General features: G+C 40.2%; 1 protein-coding gene and 1 long non-coding RNA gene across 2 annotated transcripts; both read right to left on the bottom strand.

The window, feature by feature from the left end:
• Window positions 1-1,138: 1,138 nt before the first annotated feature.
• Window positions 1,139-3,345, bottom strand: LOC128240106 (uncharacterized). The gene is made up of 3 exons (XR_008262043.1): window positions 2,978-3,345; window positions 1,794-1,917; window positions 1,139-1,275 (listed from the first exon to the last, which is right to left on the bottom strand). It is a non-coding gene; the product is annotated as an uncharacterized LOC128240106 (long non-coding RNA).
• Window positions 3,346-7,274: 3,929 nt separating this feature from the next.
• On the bottom strand, window positions 7,275-20,718 carry LOC128241829 (protein mono-ADP-ribosyltransferase PARP9-like). The gene is made up of 9 exons (XM_052958919.1): window positions 20,378-20,718; window positions 18,647-18,777; window positions 14,494-14,589; window positions 11,001-11,134; window positions 10,545-10,766; window positions 10,184-10,307; window positions 8,856-9,023; window positions 8,496-8,675; window positions 7,275-7,789 (listed from the first exon to the last, which is right to left on the bottom strand). Exons 2-9 carry the CDS (start codon window positions 18,651-18,653, stop codon window positions 7,677-7,679), a joined length of 1,044 nt encoding a protein of 347 aa, XP_052814879.1. The 5' UTR covers window positions 18,654-18,777; window positions 20,378-20,718; the 3' UTR covers window positions 7,275-7,676.
• Window positions 20,719-22,615: the final 1,897 nt, after the last annotated feature.

Here is a 22,615-nt window from a genome sequence, read left to right as displayed (position 1 = left end):
ACAATGATGGCGTTAACAACGTTGTTATCTTTAACAAACTACTGAATAGGCCCAATGTATATCTTTGTTTTGCCTCTTGGTCAGTGTTATGGACATTCTTGTATTTAATGCACTAGTCGAAATCTCTCAAAATTCAAGTGTCTTCATTCCAAACATATGCAAAACAATTTTCCAAGACAAAATGTCCATATCCCTGATAACTATATAACTAAGCACTACACATCTAATTGCATATCTGTCTGCCGAAGAAAAGAGGAATGCTATGGGCTGGACCTTAATTCAAATATGTTTAAGTAAAAGGTGGATATGGGTTAGAATGACAGTGGACAACAGGTCAGGGTGTGGGGCAGGACAGGGGGATTCAGGACAATAAAGGTGGGTCAAGAAAAGGATTTGGTTCGAAAATGGCTGGACAGTAGGCAGGGATGATTATGGGGAGGGGTGGGGCCCCTGATTTCAAACAAGGCATACATGATGGAGAGACGGCCAGGGAATAAGGCCAGATATAGGATGGACAGACAGATTTACAAATATATGCATTTCATATTCGATAAAAATAGAGTACGTTTACGTGCAAAAGTTACAAATGCACTGTTTTCTATCCAATAAAACTTAAGATAAGTGATATGACATCCAAATGTATTAACAATCACGCACGTATGTATGGATAATCATTCGAAACTCCTCGGCCATTTTCCATCGAAAACACCCTCGGACGTATATGGCCGGTTTACAATGTCAGAAATAGGTACACTTTAACTACGCTGCATGTAGATCGCGTAGTAATTTCTTTTAGTTAAACTTAAACACTTTACTCTAGGAAATCTTAATTGTGTGTGCAATCATACACGTCACTGGCAATTAAATTAAAGTGAGATATAAAAACACGCCAAAACACTACATTTAATAAATAATATTACCTAAAATTTTACGAACTAATTCTTCTCATGAACTGGCAAACATGCGAGGTTGTTTTCAATAAGAAATGGCCGAGGAGTTCCAAATGATGGATAACACGTTTTTCCACTTGATAAGCAAAGCTAGTTCTTGAAGTGAAGGAATCATTTGCACTGAAATAACCACAAAATGTTCACTGTCTTGTAGTAGAATAGCTGCAGCAGTCAGAACAAGCATTGTGTTTGTTGTGTGACTATTAATGCTGTTTTAAGTTCAAATGCATAATGATATTCATTGTATTTTTTCGATGGCGGGGATGGGTAGGCACTTCTCTGGTGTCTGTACTTGAATCGTTATCCTGGCCTTTTCTCCGTGATGCTGGAAATGTATGATACAAAAAGTAAGCATATAGTTTACAACAAGAGGGTCGAAATAGCCCTATATTGCTCATTTGATTAAAATAAACAATATGTCAATGGTGAGTAAGGATGTTGCTGTTAGTTAGGGAGTAAGTGGTTGCCAAGATATATGATGATTGCTAATTAAGGAGGTTGGTTATTGTAAAGGGAAATCAGTACTGTTCCTCAAGTCAAGACATTGTAAGCCAGTTGTTCACATGGACAATGGATGTGATGGCAATGGCAGCAGACTACTGCCTTGACAATGGTTGCTTATGAAGTCAGTGGTAGATATGGATGTAGATAGTTGCTAAGGAATAAATTAGAATTTAGAAGACACAATCGCTGGAAAAGGCAGTAATTGTAAAACAATGTGCTGGTAGTAGGTAAACAGTTTAGGAACGGATCCAGGAACTGACGTTAAAGCGAAAAAAAAAATATTAGGACAAAGGACAATTTCTTCCAGGAAAAAGGTAATCATCATTCCTAGAATCTCACCAGTAGAAGGTCTTTCTTGGCCATATTTTGTGATTGGCGGGGGATTTCAACCGACGTCCCGAAGGGTGCTGGTCTCATGTCTGCTCCAAGCACTGCTCTTCGTAATAGGACGGCACGCACCAGGCTGCAAGTAAAATATTAAAGGTTGTTAGTTGTAGATTGCAACATACTCGGCTGTTTGTTGAAGTTTGCATAAATATGTTTGTCTCAACCCGGGTTCGATTTCCGGCTTGGGTGCATGCAAAATTGGTTTGTAATTACCAAGCTGGACAAGGGGTTCTATCAGGTTTGCCGATTCCCCCACACAAGACCACACCCTCGTGCTACATCATGTACACAGACATCTAACTTTCTTCAAAATCATTGTAAAATAAAGTTTTAATTATCTAGCTTTTCGCTTTTTATCAAACTGAGTTAAAACTTAAATCCTGCTAATCGAGTTTGTTGCCACTCGGGATTGCCGAAATAGTAGATCATCAGGACTGATCATAAAAAGTGGGCATTCCAGGCTTTCAGACTAATTGTTCCAGTAAAGATGACCATGACCTTGCCATTAGACTGCTGCCACAAATGTCTTTACGAGTGAGATATTGAAAATGATCAATGTGCATACCAACATTAAAAAAGCTGTACTCTCACAGATTGACCGTTTTGACAACTTTTTTTGTCTTGGAAAGAGCAAATTTTTGCATAAATATCTGCAAACCAGTAATAAAAGATTGCTCACAAAAGATCATATCGCAGTTTTTCATATTTGTTTAGGAAAATAAATGTTTTATGGATTAAAACGGTACTAACTGTTTAAGAAAAATAATTATAACATCAGGTTTTGAACTTGAATATAAAAATCTGCAATCTAATTTTTTGTCAGCATTCCTAAGTAACTGATTTTCATGTATTTTCGCAAAAATCGGCTCGTTTCAAGATAAAAAATAAAAAAGTTGTCAAAACGTTCAGTCTGTGAGAGTGCAGCTTTAAAGGCTATTCGCCAAGTTGTTTAAAGTTAAATATCGGAAACGCCAATACTTTGTATTCGCACAATGACCTTGACCATGGCCAATTGACCTTAAATAAAGAACGGTATCTGTTACTAGCCGTACAATGCAATCCCGATATGTCAGTAATGCCACGCAGGCGAAAAAGACACTAAAATATAAAAAAAAATGTATTTCAAAACATATTACCGGAGTTCTGCATTGTTGACGCCGTGATGTATAAATGGTCTGGGAGGAAGGTCTTGCAGGCTGGAAAAGACTAAGATGATTGCGTTTCTTGAAGGGGGCGCGTGTGACCTGCGCCGTGATGTACAAATGGTCTGGGAGGAAGGTCTTGCAGGCTGGAAAAGACTAAGATGATTGCGTTTCTTGAAGGGGGCGCGTGTGACCTTGGCCGTGATGTACAAATGGTCTGGGAGGAAGGTCTTGCAGGCTGGAACAGACTAAGATGATTGCGTTTCTTGAAGGGGGCGCGTGTGACCTGCGCCGTGATGTACAAATGGTCTGGGAGGAAGGTCTTGCAGGCTGGAACAGACTAAGATGATTGCGTTTCTTGAAGGGGGCGCGTGTGACCTGCGCCGTGATGTACAAATGGTCTGGGAGGAAGGTCTTGCAGGCTGGAACAGACTAAAATGATTGCGTTTCTTGAAGGGGGCGCGTGTGACCTGCGCCGTGATGTACAAATGGTCTGGGAGGAAGGTCTTGCAGGCTGGAACAGACTAAGATGATTGCGTTTCTTGAAGGGGGCGCGTGTGTCCTGCGCCGTGATGTACAAATGGTCTGGGAGGAAGGTCTTGCAAGCTGGAACAGACTAAGATGATTGCGTTTCTTGAAGGGGGCGCGTGTGACCTGCGCCGTGATGTACAAATGGTCTGGGAGGAAGGTCTTGCAGGCTGGAACAGACTAAGATGATAGCGTTTCTTGAAGGGGGCGCGTGTGACCTGCGCCGTGATGTACAAATGGTCTGGGAGGAAGGTCTTGCAGGCTGGAACAGACTAAGATGATTGCGTTTCTTGAAGGGGGCGCGTGTGACCTGCGCCGTGATGTACAAATGGTCTGGGAGGAAGGTCTTGCAGGCTGGAACAGACTAAGATGATTGCGTTTCTTGAAGGGGGCGCGTGTGACCTGCGCCGTGATGTACAAATGGTCTGGGAGGAAGGTCTTGCAGGCTGGAACAGACAAAGATGATTGCGTTTCTTGAAGGGGGCGCGTGTGACCTGCGCCGTGATGTACAAATGGTCTGGGAGGAAGGTCTTGCAGGCTGGAAAAGACTAAGATGATTGCGTTTCTTGAAGGGGGCGCGTGTGACCTGCGCCGTGATGTACAAATGGTCTGGGAGGAAGGTCTTGCAGGCTGGAACAGACTAAGATGATTGCGTTTCTTGAAGGGGGCGCGTGTGACCTGCGCCGTGATGTACAAATGGTCTGGGAGGAAGGTCTTGCAGGCTGGAACAGACTAAGATGATTGCGTTTCTTGAAGGGGGCGCGTGTGACCTGCGCCGTGATGTACAAATGGTCTGGGAGGAAGGTCTTGCAGGCTGGAACAGACTAAGATGATTGCGTTTCTTGAAGGGGGCGCGTGTGACCTGCGCCTTGATGTACAAATGGTCTGGGCGGAAGGTCTTGCAGGCTGGAACAGACTAAGATGATTGCGTTTCTTGAAAGGGGCGCGTGTGACCTGCGCCGTGATGTACAAATGGTCTGGGAGGAAGGTCTTGCAGGCTGGAACAGACTAAGATGATTGCGTTTCTTGAAGGGGGCGCGTGTGTCCTGCGCCGTGATGTACAAATGGTCTGGGAGGAAGGTCTTGCAGGCTGGAAAAGCCTAAGATGATTGTGTTTCTTGAAGGGGGCGCGTGTGACCTGCGCCGTGATGTACAAATGGTCTGGGAGGAAGGTCTTGCAGGCTGGAACAGACTAAGATGATTGCGTTTCTTGAAGGGGGCGCGTGTGACCTGCGCCGTGATGTACAAATGGTCTGGGAGGAAGGTCTTGCAGGCTGGAACAGACTAAGATGATTGCGTTTCTTGAAGGGGGCGCGTGTGACCTGCGCCGTGATGTACAAATGGTCTGGGAGGAAGGTCTTGCAGGATGGAACAGACTAAGATGATTGCGTTTCTTGAAGGGGGCGCGTGTGTCCTGCGCCGTGATGTACAAATGGTCTGGGAGGAAGGTCTTGCAGGCTGGAACAGACTAAGATGATTGCGTTTCTTGAAGGGGGCGCGTGTGTCCTGCGCCGTGATGTACAAATGGTCTGGGAGGAAGGTATTGCAGGCTGGAACAGACTAAGATGATTGCGTTTCTTGAAGGGGGCGCGTGTGACCTGCGCCGTGATGTACAAATGGTCTGGGAGGAAGGTCTTGCAGGCTGGAACAGACTAAGATGATTGCGTTTCTGGAAGGGGGCGCGTGTGACCTGCGCCGTGATGTACAAATGGTCTGGGAGGAAGGTCTTGCAGGGTGGAACAGACTAAGATGATTGCGTTTCTTGAAGGGGGCGCGTTTGTCCTGCGCCGTGATGTACAAATGGTCTGGGAGGAAGGTCTTGCAGGCTGGAACAGACTAAGATGATTGCGTTTCTTGAAGGGGGCGCGTGTGACCTGCGCCGTGATGTACAAATGGTCTGGGAGGAAGGTCTTGCAGGCTGGAACAGACTAAGATGATTGCGTTTCTTGAAGGGGGCGCGTTTGTCCTGCGCCGTGATGTACAAATGGTCTGGGAGGAAGGTCTTGCAGGGTGGAACAGACTAAGATGATTGCGTTTCTTGAAGGGGCGCGTGTGACCTGCGCCGTGATGTACAAATGGTCTGGGAGGAAGGTCTTGCAGGCTGGAACAGACTAAGATGATTGCGTTTCTTGAAGGGGGCGCGTGTGACCTGCGCCGTGATGTACAAATGGTCTGGGAGGAAGGTCTTGCAGGCTGGAACAGACTAAGATGATTGCGTTTCTTGAAGGGGGCGCGTGTGACCTGCGCCGTGATGTACAAATGGTCTGGGAGGAAGGTCTTGCAGGCTGGAACAGACTAAGATGATTGCGTTTCTTGAAGGGGGCGCGTGTGACCTGCGCCGTGATGTACAAATGGTCTGGGAGGAAGGTCTTGCAGGCTGGAACAGACTAAGATGATTGCGTTTCTTGAAGGGTGCGCGTGTGACCTGCGCCGTGATGTACAAATGGTCTGGGAGGAAGGTCTTGCAGGCTGGAACAGACAAAGATGATTGCGTTTCTTGAAGGGGGCGCGTGTGACCTGCGCCGTGATGTACAAATGGTCTGGGAGGAAGGTCTTGCAGGCTGGAACAGACTAAGATGATTGCGCTTCTTGAAGGGGGCGCGTGTGACCTGCGCCATGATGTACAAATGGTCTGGGAGGAAGGTCTTGCAGGCTGGAACAGCAAGTTTCATCACAATATCTCATGCCCAATTAAAGTTATGAAGCAGAAACCATTTTTCTATTTTTAGTAACAGTGACCTTGACCTTGGCCCCACCAGCCCCAATATCGAACTTGACCTGTATCTTCTGATGTTACACCTGTGTACCAAAAAATGTTCAAATCTGTCAAGCCTTTCATGAGTTATCGTCCGGAAACCGTTTTTCTATTTTTAGTAACAGTGACCTTAACCCCACCAGCCCCAATATCGAACTTGATCTGTATCTTCTGATGTTTCACCTGTGTACCAAAAATTGTTCAAATCCGTTTAGCCTTTCATGAGTTATCGTCCTGAAACCGTTTTTCTTTTTTTAGTAACAGTGACCTTGACCTTGGCCCCACCAGCCCCAATATCGAACTTGACATGTATCTTCTGATGTTACACCAGTTCTGTGTACCAAATATTTTTCAAATCTGTCAAGCCGTTCATGTGTTATCGTCCGGAAACCGTTTTTCTATTTTTAGTAACAGTGACCTTGACCTTGGCCCCACCGGCCCCAATATCGAACTTGACCTGTATCTTCTGATGTTACACCTGTGTACCAAATTTTTTCCAAATCTGTCAAGCCTTTCATGAGTTATCGTCCGGAAACCGTTTTTCTATTTTTAGTAACAGTGACCTTGACCTTGGCCCCACCAGCCCCAATATCGAACTTGACCTGTATCTTCTGATGTTACACCTGTGTACCAAAACATTTTCAAATCTGTCAAGCCTTTCATGAGTTATCGTCCGGAAACCGTTTTTCTATTTTTAGTAACAGTGACCTTGACCTTGGCCCCACCAGCCCCAATATCGAACTTGACCTGTATCTTCTGATGTTACACCTGTGTACCAAATTTTTTTCAAATCTGTCAAGCCTTTCATGAGTTATCGTCCGGAAACCGTTTTTCTATTTTTAGTAACAGTGACCTTGACCTTGGCCCCACCAGCCTCAATATCGAACTTAACCTGTATCTTCTGATGTTACACCTGTGTACCAAATTTTTTTCAAATCTGTCAAGCCTTTCATGAGTTATCGTCCGGAAACCGTTTTTCTATTTTTAGTAACAGTGACCTTGGCCTTGGCCCCACCGGCCCCAATATCGAACTTGACCTGTATCTTCTGATGTTACACCTGTGTACCAATTTTTTTTTAAATCTGTCAAGCCTTTCATGAGTTATCGTCCGGAAACCATGAAAACCGACAGACCGACCGACCGACAGACAGACCGACCGACAAGCTCACTCCTATATACCCCCTCAAACTTCGTTTGTGGGGGTATAATAAATATGTTGATCTCTTTTAGAGCAATGAAAAATTCCAATTAACTGAAATTGGTCAAAATAGCCTGGTATTAAAGGATTATGCAACTATGACTTCTTGTTTGTCCAAGGTTAAAACCCCAGGTACACAACTTCATCACCCCAACAACATTCCCTTAAACTTTCATGTCATCTGTTTATTCAGTATTGGAGATTTGAGTGACTCAAGTCGAGAAATGCCAATTTTTGCTAATGAATGGGCCATAACTCTTTGTTTGACTTAGTTCAGCTTGAGACAAAACCCCAGGTGCAAGGATTCTCGGATCTACCATGTTGTCTGAAAACAGAGATATCTTGAATTATATACAATCTTGAGCATTGACACAAAATAGAATAATTTTTCTTTTTATTTAGCCATTTACTGCAGCTACCGTAATTCACCTTAGAGTTTGGACACTCTAGGAATTCAGACGCCCATACCGGTAATTATTTTCAAAAATAATTTAATTTTCGACACCCAAAGGTCATCAATAATCTATTATAACTTTCACACAAAACACAATAATATTTCTTTTTAATTAGCCATTTACTGCAGCTATTTACTTTTCCCCTATTAAAGAGCCCTCACTCACTTAGCCACTATTCATTGATTTTTCTGATTAAGTATGATGAAAGAAGTCGGATTGTGCAACCCTATGCATTTTTTATTCACTAATTGGTCTGAGATTTACCAGTATGGGCAAGACTTAGTTTGCAAGGGTGATTTAAAAGGGCAGCACCCTTTGTTTATACTAATTTATTTTTGCTCAATTGTAGTCATCTGATAGCTGCTATGAATCACTCTCTTGTCCTTTTTCTGGGCAGAAACCAGTACTGTGTTCTTATTGAGGCTATGACAAAGTACCCCTTGTGGGGCTTGAACCCTTGTCCTCTTGGGTGATAGGCGGAGACCTATATCACTATACCACTCTCACCCCACAGCAATCTTGGATATCCACTAAGAGAGAGCCACCAGCCACCCCACACAGGACAAAATTACCCACCTGAACCCAACACTGGGAAGGCCACACTCTTGAGGCTGTGTTTATGAGCCTTCTTCAGACAGGCAGTCATCTTTGACCTCCAGTTAGAGAGCGAGACCTGCCACATCACATGGATCACACAGGAAGCAGACAGACCTTCCACTTTGGTCATCTCAACTCCATTCTTTTTCAGATCATCCTCTGAAAAACATGTTATAGTGTGGGTTTGTTATTTATTTGTTTGTTTTTGTTGTGTTTTTTTGTTATTTTTTTAGGGGGGAGGAGGAGGCTCAAAATTAAACTATAAACTTAAATTATAAAATCTTACTTAAACAATATGTTGCAAACAGGTAACTGTAAAATATTCCTGTAAGATCTTACTCTTCTGCTGGCATTCAGGCAGGATGTTAGGGCATTTCTTGAGCAAAGCTTGAGCAATGACTCCATTCATCTCGAACCCAGAACCAACCCCATTCACAATGGCTTCTGCCTTCGTTGTCAGTATGTCTCCAATGCTGACGTTAAGCTGTATTGGCACCAGCACACATCCTGGTGGAATAAAAAATTTCCATTCATTTTAGTTTTGCAGATCAAACTTTATCAAAGCTTATATTAATTACATTTTGAAATTCCCATACCCACCTGGTCAGAAGGCTATTTATTAAATATTTTGATTGTTAACAAACTTAATAGTTTCCTCCATTTATACTCAATTTTGTATTATATTTGTATTATGATTATCTAGTATATCCGATCAATGAATTATGTAAACTTCTGACTTATCTACATATGAAATTTCAAGTTGATACCACTAATAGTTTAGGAGATATACCCCGGACAAGCGAAAATGGGACGCGGACGCCACCGCCGACAAAAGTAACCCCTATATGTCGTCTTTTCAGGCGACACAAAAATGATCTAAACAAAGAAAAAGGTTATTGACACTAGTATGTAAATTGCTTGTATTTTGTGGAATTTTTATTTGACCAACTCTGCAAGGTTAAACATTAGCAATATGTGATCATCCGAAAGCTACCAGTACCTTAAATTTAATGTTTGACTAAGGTTGAAGTTGAGACCTTATTGATGCACAATAAAGAGTAAAAAATTAACCCCTCAAAAAATTACAACCATGTACAACAGAAGTGTTAAATAAATAGTTGCGAATGCAGCTTTGAAAGCAGTGTGTTTTCCCTGACGGAGCATGTAAACTGCCTGGGGAGGGGTTAGGAGATTGGTATAAAGGATGTTCTGTGTGGAATATTGGCATAAAGTACCTTGACCCTTGGAACCTTCAACAAACAGTGGACAAATAAATATACCTAGACATTCTAAAACTTTGTGAATTGCAAAAACATACCTCTATGATAAAATGTTTAATATTATGAAAAAGATTTACCTTCAGATGTGTAGGCTTAAAATGGTTACTGAAAACCGTATCTGAATATTAATTAAAAGATAAAATGGATAATTTGGAATGCTTGTCAGGTACATGTCAGTCCCCTAACAGATAACAGGTATGCTCACAATGGGCAACAGAGCAATGGCAACCCACCATCGCTTATTGCTTAAGTTGGTCCCCATGTTGGGTGTGGTCACCACTGCCCCATTTCCGAAAAATGTCTTTCCTTAATAAGATTATTCACTTATATCACTTATATGTAACATGCATTCTATTTTACAACATTTCTAAAGCAATAGCCACCTACCATCTTTAACCATCCTATATTTGGCTCCAGAATTTGGTGTGGCAATCACTGTCCCGTCACTGAGGAAATGTCGCTGAAGTCTCGCCTCACGACCCTGGCAACGCAGGTGACAGATGCTGTAAGCCTGACATGGAAATTCCTTTTCTATTATTTATACTTTAACAAAGGGTCAGGTTTGTTGGAAACTGTAAGTTGTGTTTACAAACATGTTATAAAATAAGAATGCCTTTAGTATTACTGACAAGTGTATAACGTTAGTCAAAACTGATAAGCTTTGAAGAAAAGATATGATTTGATGCGGCATAAATTTAAACAGATCCCTAACTTTTTTATTAAAATCAAGTTGAAAAAATGCTGTCACCTGCTGTGCTTCTGTGTCCTTGTTATATATCACAAACCGGACGATTTTCAGTGAAGCCTTTGGGTTTTTAGCAGCCCAGTCCAGCACTGCGTCATACATGCAACGTGCAGTTATAGTGTTGGGGTAGTTTAGGTAGCCCGTCCCCAAGGCAGGGATTGCCAGGAAGCGCAATTTCTTTAAGTTGGCCAGCTGGAAAACCTGCTGTAGGATGTCTATAAGACTCTGTAATGGGGAAAAGTGAGTGTTATGTTCAGCAAATTCATCGTAAGTATTTCTTATTTTAGAGAGTTGAGAAATTAATGGTTTGTGGCTTATTTGTAAAATATATTTCATTTATAGTCAAGCAAAAATTCAAAACAATTCAATTTTACTTGTTTTTAAAATGCATCAGAGCTTGGATCCTATAGTTTAATCAAAAGCGCTTTGCAAAGTGAATTACAAAAAAAATGTTTATACCTGTTCAGCAGTGCTGGACTCCTCATATGTGGGTAGATGGGTGAGAAAGATGGTTTTACATGGCGACTTGCCCCCTGATATCTCCGCAACCCTCCCAACTTGGAGTTCATAGTTGTATTTCTGCTTACATTCACCTTGCAATCGAATGATTTAACTAACACAATCATGACCAAAAAAAAACATATGCCATCTGGACACAGGAATGGTTAAATGATGAGTTGTGAAATTAATGAGTGACCATTTTAAGACCATTTACAACAGTCAATGTACAAAGTCAAAGGCAATAAGTATTGTAAGACATATTTATATGTGAAAGAAATGGCAGGTGCACCTCAGCCCATGCTAACCAACATTTCTATAAAGTTTCATGAACATTTAAGGCATCCTACAGAGTACAATACTTTTAGTACTTCATGCATTCAAAAGCTATTCAGACTATTTTTTACAAAGTGTATGGCCAATTCTTGGAAGACCTAGTGCAGTGTGAAAGAAATGGCAGGTGGGCAACAGTCCATGCTGACCAACATTCATATGAAGTTTCAGGAGTGTTAGTGCAATACATTAACAGCTATATGCAACACAGTTTTTTAAGATCATTTTTACAATATCATGGGGCCATAACATGTTAGACCGAGTTCAATGTGACAGAAATGGCAGGTGAACAATATCCCATGCTGGCCAACATACTTATGAAGTTTTATGTGTGTAGGTGCAATTCTTTTGGAGCTACATACAACACAATATTTTTTTCACCGGAAGGGACACAACAAACACAACTCCCATGAAGTCCCCAGATTCTCGGTGTATAATAAGCTTTATTACATTAAGGTTTTTCAAACCTGTTTATACACATTACATTCTACCATGCCAATTAGGTACGAGGCATTTTAAAAAATACATTCGATAAAACGAAATAATTAAGTAGAAAAATCCTTTAGTACAGCTGGGTTTTCTTAAGAAAATGTTATTCATACATAAATCGCCAAGTCTCTTGGCGGCGGCACTCCCTTTTAGGTTCATTTTGACTTCATAACCATCATTAACTAAAATCATCAGCATTTTCATTTATATATACCGTAAATGACTGGGTATTTAAGACACACTTTTTTCCCTCAGATTTCGATGTAAAAAATGCCTGCATATAATACCCAGTAACAACTTTTTTTCCGAGGTCGATATCAAGCCGAGAGTTTTAGATTTATGTAGAAAGGGATGTTACTCGCCTCATATTGATTGAATATATACGGGTTAAAACGGCAGTTGAAGTTCGGGATAGGGTATATCGCAAGACGTTTATAATTTAAACAAAAATATTTTTTGATTAAAGTTATTCAATACTATTTTGAATAATAAATTGAATTGAACAATAATTAAACATACATATAAATGGCCTTGAATTGCTCACCCGTCATATATTGCACATTGGTTTGATAAGAAATCTGAATGTTTTAAAGTAGTTAAGGTTTTTTAGAAGTCTAGAATAAGCTAGGACTTATGGAGTATATCAAGTAAAAGGATGATATGTTGAACAGTGATGATAACATGGAGTCTGGTGAATGAACAACAAGAATTAGTTTAATTGCTTTTATTAATGAACTCAGGTTCGGAGAAGATTTTTTAAGTTTCACTATAACACATATAGAGAAAACCCATCAGCCCCTCCACTAGACGATGAATCATGCCAAATATCTAAGCTCTAGGCCAAGTAAGTTCAAAGGAGAAGATTTTTGAAGTTTTAACTATAAACATATAGAAAATACCCATGACCCCCTGGGGTGGGGCCAATTTTGAACACAAGGCCATAATTTGAACAATCTTTGTAGAGGTCCACTAGACGATGAATCATGCCAAACATCTAAGCTCTAGGCAAAGTAAGTTCAGAGGAGATGATTTTTTAAGTTTTCACTATAAACATATAGAGAAAACCCATGACCCCCCAGGGGGCGGGGCCAATTTTGACCCCAGGGCCATAATTTGAATAATCTATGTAGAGGTCCACTAGACGATGAATCATGCCAAATATCTTAGCTCTAGTCCAAGTAAGTTAAGAGGAGAAGATTTTTGAAGTTTTAACTATAAACATATAGAAAATACCCATGACCCCCCGGGGCGGGGCCAATTTTGACCCCAGGGCCATAATTTGAACAAACTTTGTAGAGGTCCACTAGACGATGAATCATGCCAAATATCTAAGCTCTAGGCCAAGTAAGTTCAGAGGAGAAGATTTTTGAAGTTTTAACTATAAACATATAGAGAAAACCCATGACCCCCCGGGGGGCGGGGCCAATTTTGACCCCAAGGCCATAATTTGAAAAATCTTTGTTAAGTTCCACTAGACGATGAATCATGCCAAATATCTAAGCTCTAGGCCAAGTAAGTTCAGAGGAGAAGATTTTTGAAGTTTTAACTATAAACATATAGAGAATACCCATGACCCCCTGGGGCAGGGCCAATTTTGACCCCAGGGCCATAATTTGAACAATCTTTGTAGAGGTCCACTAGACGATGAAACATGCCAAATATCTAAGCTCTAGGCCAAGTAAGTTCAGAGGAGAAGATTTTTGAAGTTTTAACTATAAACATATAGAAAATACCCATGACCCCCCCCCCCCCGCGGGACGGGGCCAATTTTGAACCCAAGGCCATTATTTGAACAATCTTTGTAAAGGTCCACTAGACAATGAATCAAGCCAAATATCTAAGCTCTAGTCCAAGTAAGTTCAGAGGAGAAGATTTTTTAAGTTTTCACTATAAACATATAGAGAAAACCCATGACCCCCCGGGGCAGGGCCAATTTTGACCCAAGGGCCATAATTTGAACAATCTTGGTAGGGGACCATTTGGTGATCCTACCTACCAAATATCAACAGTCTAAGCCTTGTGGTTTGGGAGAAGAAGATTTTTTAAGTTTTTCCTTTCCGTTGCCATGGCAACCAGAGTTCTGCATGGAATTCAATTCTTTGAACAATTTTCAAAGGGGACCACCCAAGGAACAATCCTGTGAAGTTTGGATGAAATTAGCTAAGCAGTTTATGAGGAGATGTCGTTAAAAGTAAAAGTTTACGGACGGACGGACGACGGACTGACGACGGACAAATTGTGATCACAAAAGCTCACCTTGTCACTATGTGACAGGTGAGCTAAAAAGCAAAGCTTGGCACTGTCAAAATATTTTTTGTCAGTTGTATGATAAGGTGTGAAAATCTCGCACTGCCTTTAGTTCTGTTTAACATACCAATACTACAAACTGATGCGATAATGGTCTTGTTTTTTCGCACATTTCCGCAACCTTTATTCTTTTCTGTAGTTGTTGACATTTCAAAAACAAACCTGTACAATATTTTCTATGCGTGCTTTAACCCAAAACATAGATTAAAAGGTTTTTTCTCAGATTTTTTACGGATTTTTTTGTCTGTGTCTTATACCCCCTATCGTCTTATACCCAGTCATTTACAGTATACATATTTTCTTTTTAAACCCAAACTTCACTTACCTGTAGCGAGTTGTCGCCTTTCTGCATGAGGGACTTGCAGATAGGGCTTCTTGTCAGGTTCATATCCGAGGACACACTGCACAGCAACGCATCCACCTGCAACAATATAATACATAATTAGATTTTATTGGATTCTAAATAGTTTTATTCTCCAAACGAATAACCATTTAAAACATCTTGAAATATCAATCTTTAACTAGAGCTCTGAAGGTGATTAATACCCCCGAACGCTGCCTCTCATTATGATTTATCATTGTATGGAGTTTTATGCTATTCCATCTTAAGTACCTTTCAAGTTACTGTCTGGACACAAGTTTGACAAAAAAAACAACAGAAAAAGGCAATAACTCTGTAATTTGATAAAATAGTGTAGTGATTCATGTACACTGAACTCCTTCTCATTCAGCTGTACCACTGTATGAAGTTTTATTAAATTCCATCCAATAGTTTTCAAGTTATGCTCCAGACAAGAAAAAGTAACAAAGGGCAAAACTCTGTAATTGGCTAAAATAGAGTTATGGTTTTTGTACACTGCACTTCCTCTCATTATGCTTTACCATTTTATGAAGTTTAATCCAATTCCATCCAGTAGTTTTTAAGTTATGCTCTGGAAAAGGTAAATTGCAACGGACCGACTGACTGACAAACGACCGACCTCAGGGTGACTCCAATATACCCCCTTAAAACTTCGTTTGTCGGGGGTATAATAACTGTCTTTGTACTAGTGTTGTCATTGGAGTGATGAATGCCGCCTTGACACAGGAATTGCAATCTGTTTCTTTGAAAAGAGGCCATAACAAAACTGAGTTATTTATTTGAATCTCATTTGAGTAAGTCAGAAGTTACGCTGATGATAAGGAAATGTAAACAAAGGGTTAGTAGTTCGCTGTAATAGAGTTTTGGTTCTTGTACACTTCACTACACTGCACTTCCTCTCATTGGGCTAAATAAATTTGATCCTTTATTTATCAAGTTATGCTTCGGGCAAGGAAAAGTAACAAAGAACAATAACTCTGTGATGAGCTGAAAAGAAGTTATGGTTCTTGTAGTCCTTTCATTAGTTTTCAAATTATTCTCCGGACAAGAACAGGAGGTGTCACAGAGACAGCCACTCGACTATTCCGCCTTTTTTCAGTGTAAGGATTGAACAATTTTGGCGAAACATGGTTGGATCACTGTTAGATTTAATTGATTTCAATGCAATACATGATGTGCTGAGATATTAACATAAATGTATTTACATGGAACATTTTAACCAGATTTTTTAGTCTAATAATAAAGGGCCATTATTTGCAAAATACAGTTATCTAACTTGGACGTTTATTCAATAACGTTGGAAGGTTGAATACCATTGTATAAAAACTCAATACATCAAGTAATTGCTAAGATATTATATTATCCTATGTTTGCTAACATGCAAGACCTCACCAGGATTAAGTCGCAAAATAAAGGGGCAAAGATATATAATATGAAAGATAGAGTTATCTTACTTGATTAAAGAGTAAGGTTAAAAGGTTGGGAGCATGTGTGTAAAGCTTTAATGCAATACAGGATGTATTCGCTGAGGTATTGACTAAAGTGGTAACAAGCAAAGTAAGTAGGTTGGATGGTTGAGTAACATTGTATCAAGTATCAATGCAATTCCTCAAGTAATTGCTGAGATATTAACCTATGACTGCTTGTATGCAATATCTGAATCAAGGTGTGACGCCAACGCCGACGCTTGGTTGAGTAGTATAGCTCTCCATATTCCTCGAATAGTCGAGTTAAAAAGTAACAATGGCCAATAACTCTAGTAGGATAAAATATAGTTATGGCTCTTGTTTTTACTGTCCTTCCAATCACTGTGCTTTACCAAAGTGTAAAGTTTAATGAATTTCATCAAATAGTTTTAAAGTTATGCTCCGGACAAGGAAAAGTGAAAAGGACAATTATTCTGTAAAAAGTTCTAATAGAAAGATGGTTGTTCCATACTGCACTTTCTTGCATTATGTTCAATCACTGTATGAATTTTAATTCAGTTACATCCAGTAGTTTTTGAGCTATGCTCCAGATAGAATAAAATAGCAAAGGGCAATAACTGTTTTTAGGTGAAATAGAGTTATGGTTCCTGTCCACTGTACCTCTCATTATGCTCTACCATAGTATGCAGTTTGATTAAATTCTGTTTAGTAGTGTTCAAATAAATCTCATGACAAGATGAAGAAACAAAGTGAAATAACTCTGAAATTAGCTAAAATAGAGTTATGGTTCTTAAATCCGGCATTTCCTTATTATATTCCATCAGGGTATGACGTTAGATTTAATTAAATCCAGTTGTTTTTAAGTTTTGCACCGCCTCTGGTCAATAGAAAAAGAAAAAGGAAAATGGCTCTGTGATTATGGGATATAGAGTTATGGTTCACTGAACTCTCACTGTGCTTAACCTTTGTATGAAATTTTGTTAAATTCCATCCCCTAGTTTTCAGGTTACGCTAACCACAGGCAAAAGAAAAAAATCAAGGGCCATAACTGGTATTTAGGCTTAAAACGAAGTTATGTTTCTTGTTGTAAGATGGTCGTAAATAATTTTGAATTTTATTAAGTGCATTTAATGAACGGTATAGAAGTTATTAAAATCCCAACTTGCCATTAACTTTTACTTGCCTAAAACATTAACCTAAGTCAATCAGGGGCCATAACTTGTATTAAGGATATGGAGTTATGTAACCTCATTGGGTGATGGTCCTGAACAACTGTGTGAAGTATTAAGTCAATTGAACAAAGGATATAGAAGTTATTAATAAATATTCCAACTTGCCCTAAAACTTTAACCTAAGTTTCAGAGTCAATCAGGGGCCATAATCTGTGAAAAGAATAATATGGAGTTATCTAACCTCATCATGTGATGGCCCTGAACAACTGTGTGAAGTATTAACTCAATTGAATGTAAGGTATTGGACTTATATGTGAAAATCCCAAATTGCCCTAAAACTTTAACCGGACGCTGACGCTGGGGCGAGTAGAATAGCCCACCTACTTTCGAATAGTTGAGCTAAAAAGGCGAATGTTGTTTATAATCATGTCATAAAATTGTAAGACTGAACGTGCTGTTAAGCTAATTGGTAAATAACTAAATCATTATTTTCCCAGGATTGTTCACAAGTGTCAATGCCAGTTGGCCGGTCTGACGTGCCATGATGCACACGTGTTCAGGACATCAGGGCTGTGCAAAAGGCTACACCGAGACAATCTATGTCTGGAAGATGTGGTGCTGCTTGATAATGGTGCCTAAGTAGCATATATAAAGCATGATGTCATCAGACGAAATTTGTAGCAGAACCTTGGTCTAGTTGTTAATTATAAACAATTCACTTTCAATCCAGGGGTCGAATGTATTTATTCCCTGTCGCATCACTAAACATACTAATTATCTCGCTGCAGGGACGTCAAATGGGGGTCAGTGCTATACACTGATGCACGTTAAAGAACCAGGGAAGCTCAAACCAGGGTTACATTCTGTCTGTGCACAGCATGCTCCAAAAATTGAAATGACTAATATTCTTAAGGGAGCAATCGCTGAATGAGCAAGGCCCGAGGGCAAGTATAAACAATCTTACACACCCAACAAGATGAAATCAGTTGAGATATTGAACTTTGCCACATGATTACAAGATTGTTGTTGTTTTTTTTGTCAATTTTATTATTGATATTGTTTTTATTCCCCAACCCAGGTATCCTTTAAAGGCAGATAAAAGTCAACTAATGGTCAAAAAGGGGGAGGAGCGCTCTAAAATCATCGGAGTTTTTTATATATCAATACAAGAAAAAAGGGTAACATAACACACCAATCCGCACCATTTCAGACTAGAAATTGTTAAAATTTTCGTGGGAATATATCGGCATCCCCCTGTCAACAGTCTGAACCATATATATATATATATATATATATATATCAGTTATCTGGAAGAGAGGGGGCAGGTCAAAAGGTTACGTTTAAGTTAAGCCTCCTCTAACTTCGACTACTGGGTACGCCCCAGAACATTAGATATTCTAAACATGTATCATCAATATATATATACTGATATACTATGCACTAGTATACTTAACCTTGATTAATATTTATATTAATATGTGCATTTGTGTCACCAGTAACCACATATCGTGAACTCACTCTGCATTGTGCTGCACTGTCAACGTCGCTATTCATCCTGCAAGAGATCTGGCCACCGCTGTAATCATTGGATACATACAGGAGACATTGTCAACTTCAACGATGCTGACGGTCATCTGGTCGAATAGCTTCTGCAAACAAATTGATAATTTTTCTCATAGTACAAAGGATACAGACAAATGGTTAATGGGAAACAACATTATAGCCATATATTTTATTCTGACAAATGAAATTTTCAGACAGTTTTATCAAGATAACTATAGAGGATAAAGAAGGTTGAATTTTGCTTTAATTTTTTATTAGACGCCGCCCGCCTACATCGTCACATAATCTTATTACACGCCTCCATGATTAAACTAAGTCGTGACCACAAGTAACTAAGTTGCGGCCTCAAGTGACTAAGTCGTGACCACAAGTTACTAAGTTGTGTCCTCAAGTTACTAAGTTGTGGCCTCAAGTAACTAAGTTGTGGCCTTAAGTTACTAAGTTGTGGCCTCAAGTTACTAAGTTCTGGACTCAAGTAACTAAGTTGTGGCCTCAAGTAACTAAGTTGTGGCCTCAAGTTACTAAGTTGTGGCCTCAAGTTACTAAGTTGTGGACTCAAGTAACTATGTTGTGGCCTCAAGTTACTAAGTTGTGGCTTCAAGTTACTAAGTTGTGGCCTCAAGTAACTAAGTTGTGGCCTCAAGTTACTCAGTTGTGGCCTCAAGTTACTAAGTTGTGGCCTCAAGTAACTAAGTTGTGGCCTCAAGTAACTAAGTTGTGGCTTCAAGTAACTAAGTTGTGGCTTCAAGTAACTAAGTTGTGGCTTCAAGTTACTTAAAGTTGTGGCTTCAAGTAACTAAGTAGTGGCCTCAAGTTACTAAATAGTGGCCTCAAGTTACTAAGTTGTGGCCTCAAGTAACTAAGTTGTGGCTTCAAGTAACTAAGTTGTGGCTTCAAGTAACTAAGTTGTGGATTCAAGTTACTAAGTTGTGGCCTCAAGTTACTAAGTTGTGGCCTCAAGTAACTAAGTTGTGGCTTCAAGTAACTAAGTTGTGGCTTCAAGTAACTAAGTTGTGGCTTCAAGTTACTTAAAGTTGTGGCTTCAAGTAACTAAGTAGTGGCCTCAAGTTACTAAGTTGTGGCCTCAAGTTACTAAGTTGTGGCCTCAAGTAACTAAGTTGTGGCTTCAAGTAACTAAGTTGTGGCTTCAAGTAACTAAGTTGTGGCTTCAAGTTACTTAAAGTTGTGGCTTCAAGTAACTAAGTAGTGGCCTCAAGTTACTAAATAGTGGCCTCAAGTTACTAAGTTGTGGCCTCAAGTAACTAAGTTGTGGCCTCAAGTTACTAAATAGTGGCCTCAAGTTACTTAGAAAGGCCTTAAGTTCCTAATAGTGGCCACAAGTTAATAAGTAGTGCATCAAGTTACTAAGTAGTGGCCTGAATGTACTCAGTAGTGGCACGGAAAAGCTATTCAGTAGTGGCCCCAAGTTACTTAGGATTGGCCTCAAATTACTAAGATGTGGCCACAATATGAATAACATGTTTTGTACTACGGTAAGCCTAGCCGAGCACTAGTACAACTGCGTAAGGTATCAGAAATATGCAAGGTCTAATCTACTTAGTCTAGTAGGTCATATACAGAAGGGGCATATAGTGACAACTCTAAAATGAATAATGACGTTAAAGTAACGGTTAGATTGTTTACGCTTAATCTTGTGCTTTTATATTTTATATACATTAACATTACCTTACATCCAAGCCTCTGGTCTATGTAACTGTTGTGAGCATGATTCCAGATTGACCCTGGATTCCCAAGACTATCAAGACATTTGCCACCGAGGTCATTTTCTTGGAAGTTGTCATCTCCAATGAGAGGAATGAGAAAATGATAAATTCAGTATTATACAAATACAATGTATGCTGTCATAAAATAATGTTGAATTATACAACTGATTTCTCTGTCTTCAGCACATAATGTGGCTACACATCAGTCTGCCAAAGAGGGTAATACTTATCTGGCCGGCCCTTCATTAATATGAAATAACTTATGGTGGGAAAAGGTTTGGAAAGAAGTGGACAACAGGTCAGGAGGTGGGGCAGGACGGGGCTGGCAGGCGGGGGTGTGGGTGGGCTGGCAGGGGGGAGGCGTGGGACCGGGGCAGGCGGGGGACAGGGTGCGAGTTTGGGGGATGGGGCGGCATATGGGGGTAGAGCGGGGTCCTGGTGGGAGGGGGGAGGCGCGGGACGGGGGGAGGCGGGGGACGGGGTGTGAGTTTGGGGATGGGGCGGCATATGGGGGTGGGGCGGGGACCTGGCGGGAGGAGGGGGGGGGGCGCGGGAGGAGGGGGGGCGCAGGACGGAGGCAGGCAGGGGATGGGGTGCGAGTTTAGTTTGCGGGATGGGGCAGGGTCCTGGCGGGAGGACAGAGGGCTGTTTGGAGAGACGGGGCTGCAGGCGAGGGGACAGGGCGGCAGGCCGGGGGCGGGATGCTGTTATTGGGGACGGGGACGGTCAGTGGGGGAATATAGGGGCCACTTATTGGTTGACTGGACAGGGAATACAGTTAGACAGTGAAAGATTTACAGTCAAATATACAAACAGATGTTTCTTATCAAAGTAACATTGTCATAAACTACTCATTTCTAATGTTCATTTTTTTTTTAGCAACCCAATATATAGGAATAACTTCACCCGGGAGTTTTACGAAGACCCTGCATAACATCTACTGTACATGGCTCCACAGCAGCTTGATGCACGTGCACAATACATCTCTGGTCTGAAAAGTATGTTTACTGTAAGCATAAAACTAACCAGACTTACAAGAAACTATAATCTGGTAGCATTGTAAACGTTAGCTTAGTGGTTAAATTGTACTTACAAGAAATATATAGTTTGCACCTTTAACACCACGGGGTGACCCACCAACATTTTTACGAACTTTCATTAGTGTAGGTTCATGCATCTCTTTGAGCAACACGCTTTGGTGTCGTATGACATGAAATACATTTAGCGACATTTAACTTAAATAATTTCAGGTCACATGACACAAAGGCAGGAGTTCATTGCTATCAAATAACTGTGATTGGAGCTACATGTGACATCAGATTTGTGATAGCTTCTTTTCTTATCAAGGGACAATTGTTAGAAAAACAAAGACTAAATTAATGCTTTCTAGTTTTTTACTGTTTATATGATTCACATATTACAATGGCTCCAGTACATTACAGTTGAATCTGATGATTCTACACACTAAAATATAACAAACAATATTAAGTAATATGCAACATCACATTTAGTTATAATACATAAAATGTTAAAGAATAGATTTATCTCATACAATATCGTAAAGTGCTTAGTGGTCCGTATTAACAAACAACTACTGAGACAAATGACATTCAATAGAAAGGTAAAACACATGACAACAACAACAAAACATTAATGACATCTGCAGCTACATACAGTACACTTACAAGTTTATGGAACTGAGTGTTCTCACTGGCAACCTCTGTATCTGGGAGCAGGATTTTTCAACCCCAAGACTTTTCAACCCCTTCTCAAAATGAAGACTTTTCAACCCTTAGACTTTTCAACCCTTATTTTAAAGACTGTTCAACCCCTACCTGTTTAGACTTTTCAACCCCTAAATCAAAGACTTTTCAACCCCTAGTTGAATATTTTGATAGCCATATTGAAGACTTTTCAACCCCTATTATTTTTGTCAGCCAGGTGTTGTCTTTTTCATTGTTTTGCAAGAAACTTTACCAGTTGTTATTGAAATACAATTAGAGATTTGTGTGGCTTATTTGTTACACTTTTCTCCAAAGTATTGGATGAAATTTACAAAGGCTTTGCCTTGATTTACTAAGCACTTGATGGTTAGGTTTTTCAAAATAATATTCCGAACATTAACAATGGTACAGTAAAGTAAGATTTTGGTGCCTGGTTACTCCGAACATGCAATTGTTGTATTATTCTGAAGGATATT

This window comes from Mya arenaria, chromosome 7 (assembly GCF_026914265.1).
Source record: "Mya arenaria isolate MELC-2E11 chromosome 7, ASM2691426v1".
NCBI classification, from domain to species: domain Eukaryota; kingdom Metazoa; phylum Mollusca; class Bivalvia; order Myida; family Myidae; genus Mya; species Mya arenaria.
The sequence above is the reverse complement of the archived record's forward strand: the minus strand, read 5'-3'. Positions and strand labels throughout refer to the sequence as shown.

Coding starts and splice junctions, on each gene's coding strand:
- LOC128241829 (XM_052958919.1), bottom strand. Junction 9,024..10,183: donor ATATAGGATGGTTAAAGATG/GTAGGTGGCTAT, acceptor TTATTCCACCAG/GATGTGTGCTGGTGCCAATA. Junction 8,676..8,855: donor GCCTGAATGCCAGCAGAAGA/GTAAGATCTTAC, acceptor CATGTTTTTCAG/AGGATGATCTGAAAAAGAAT.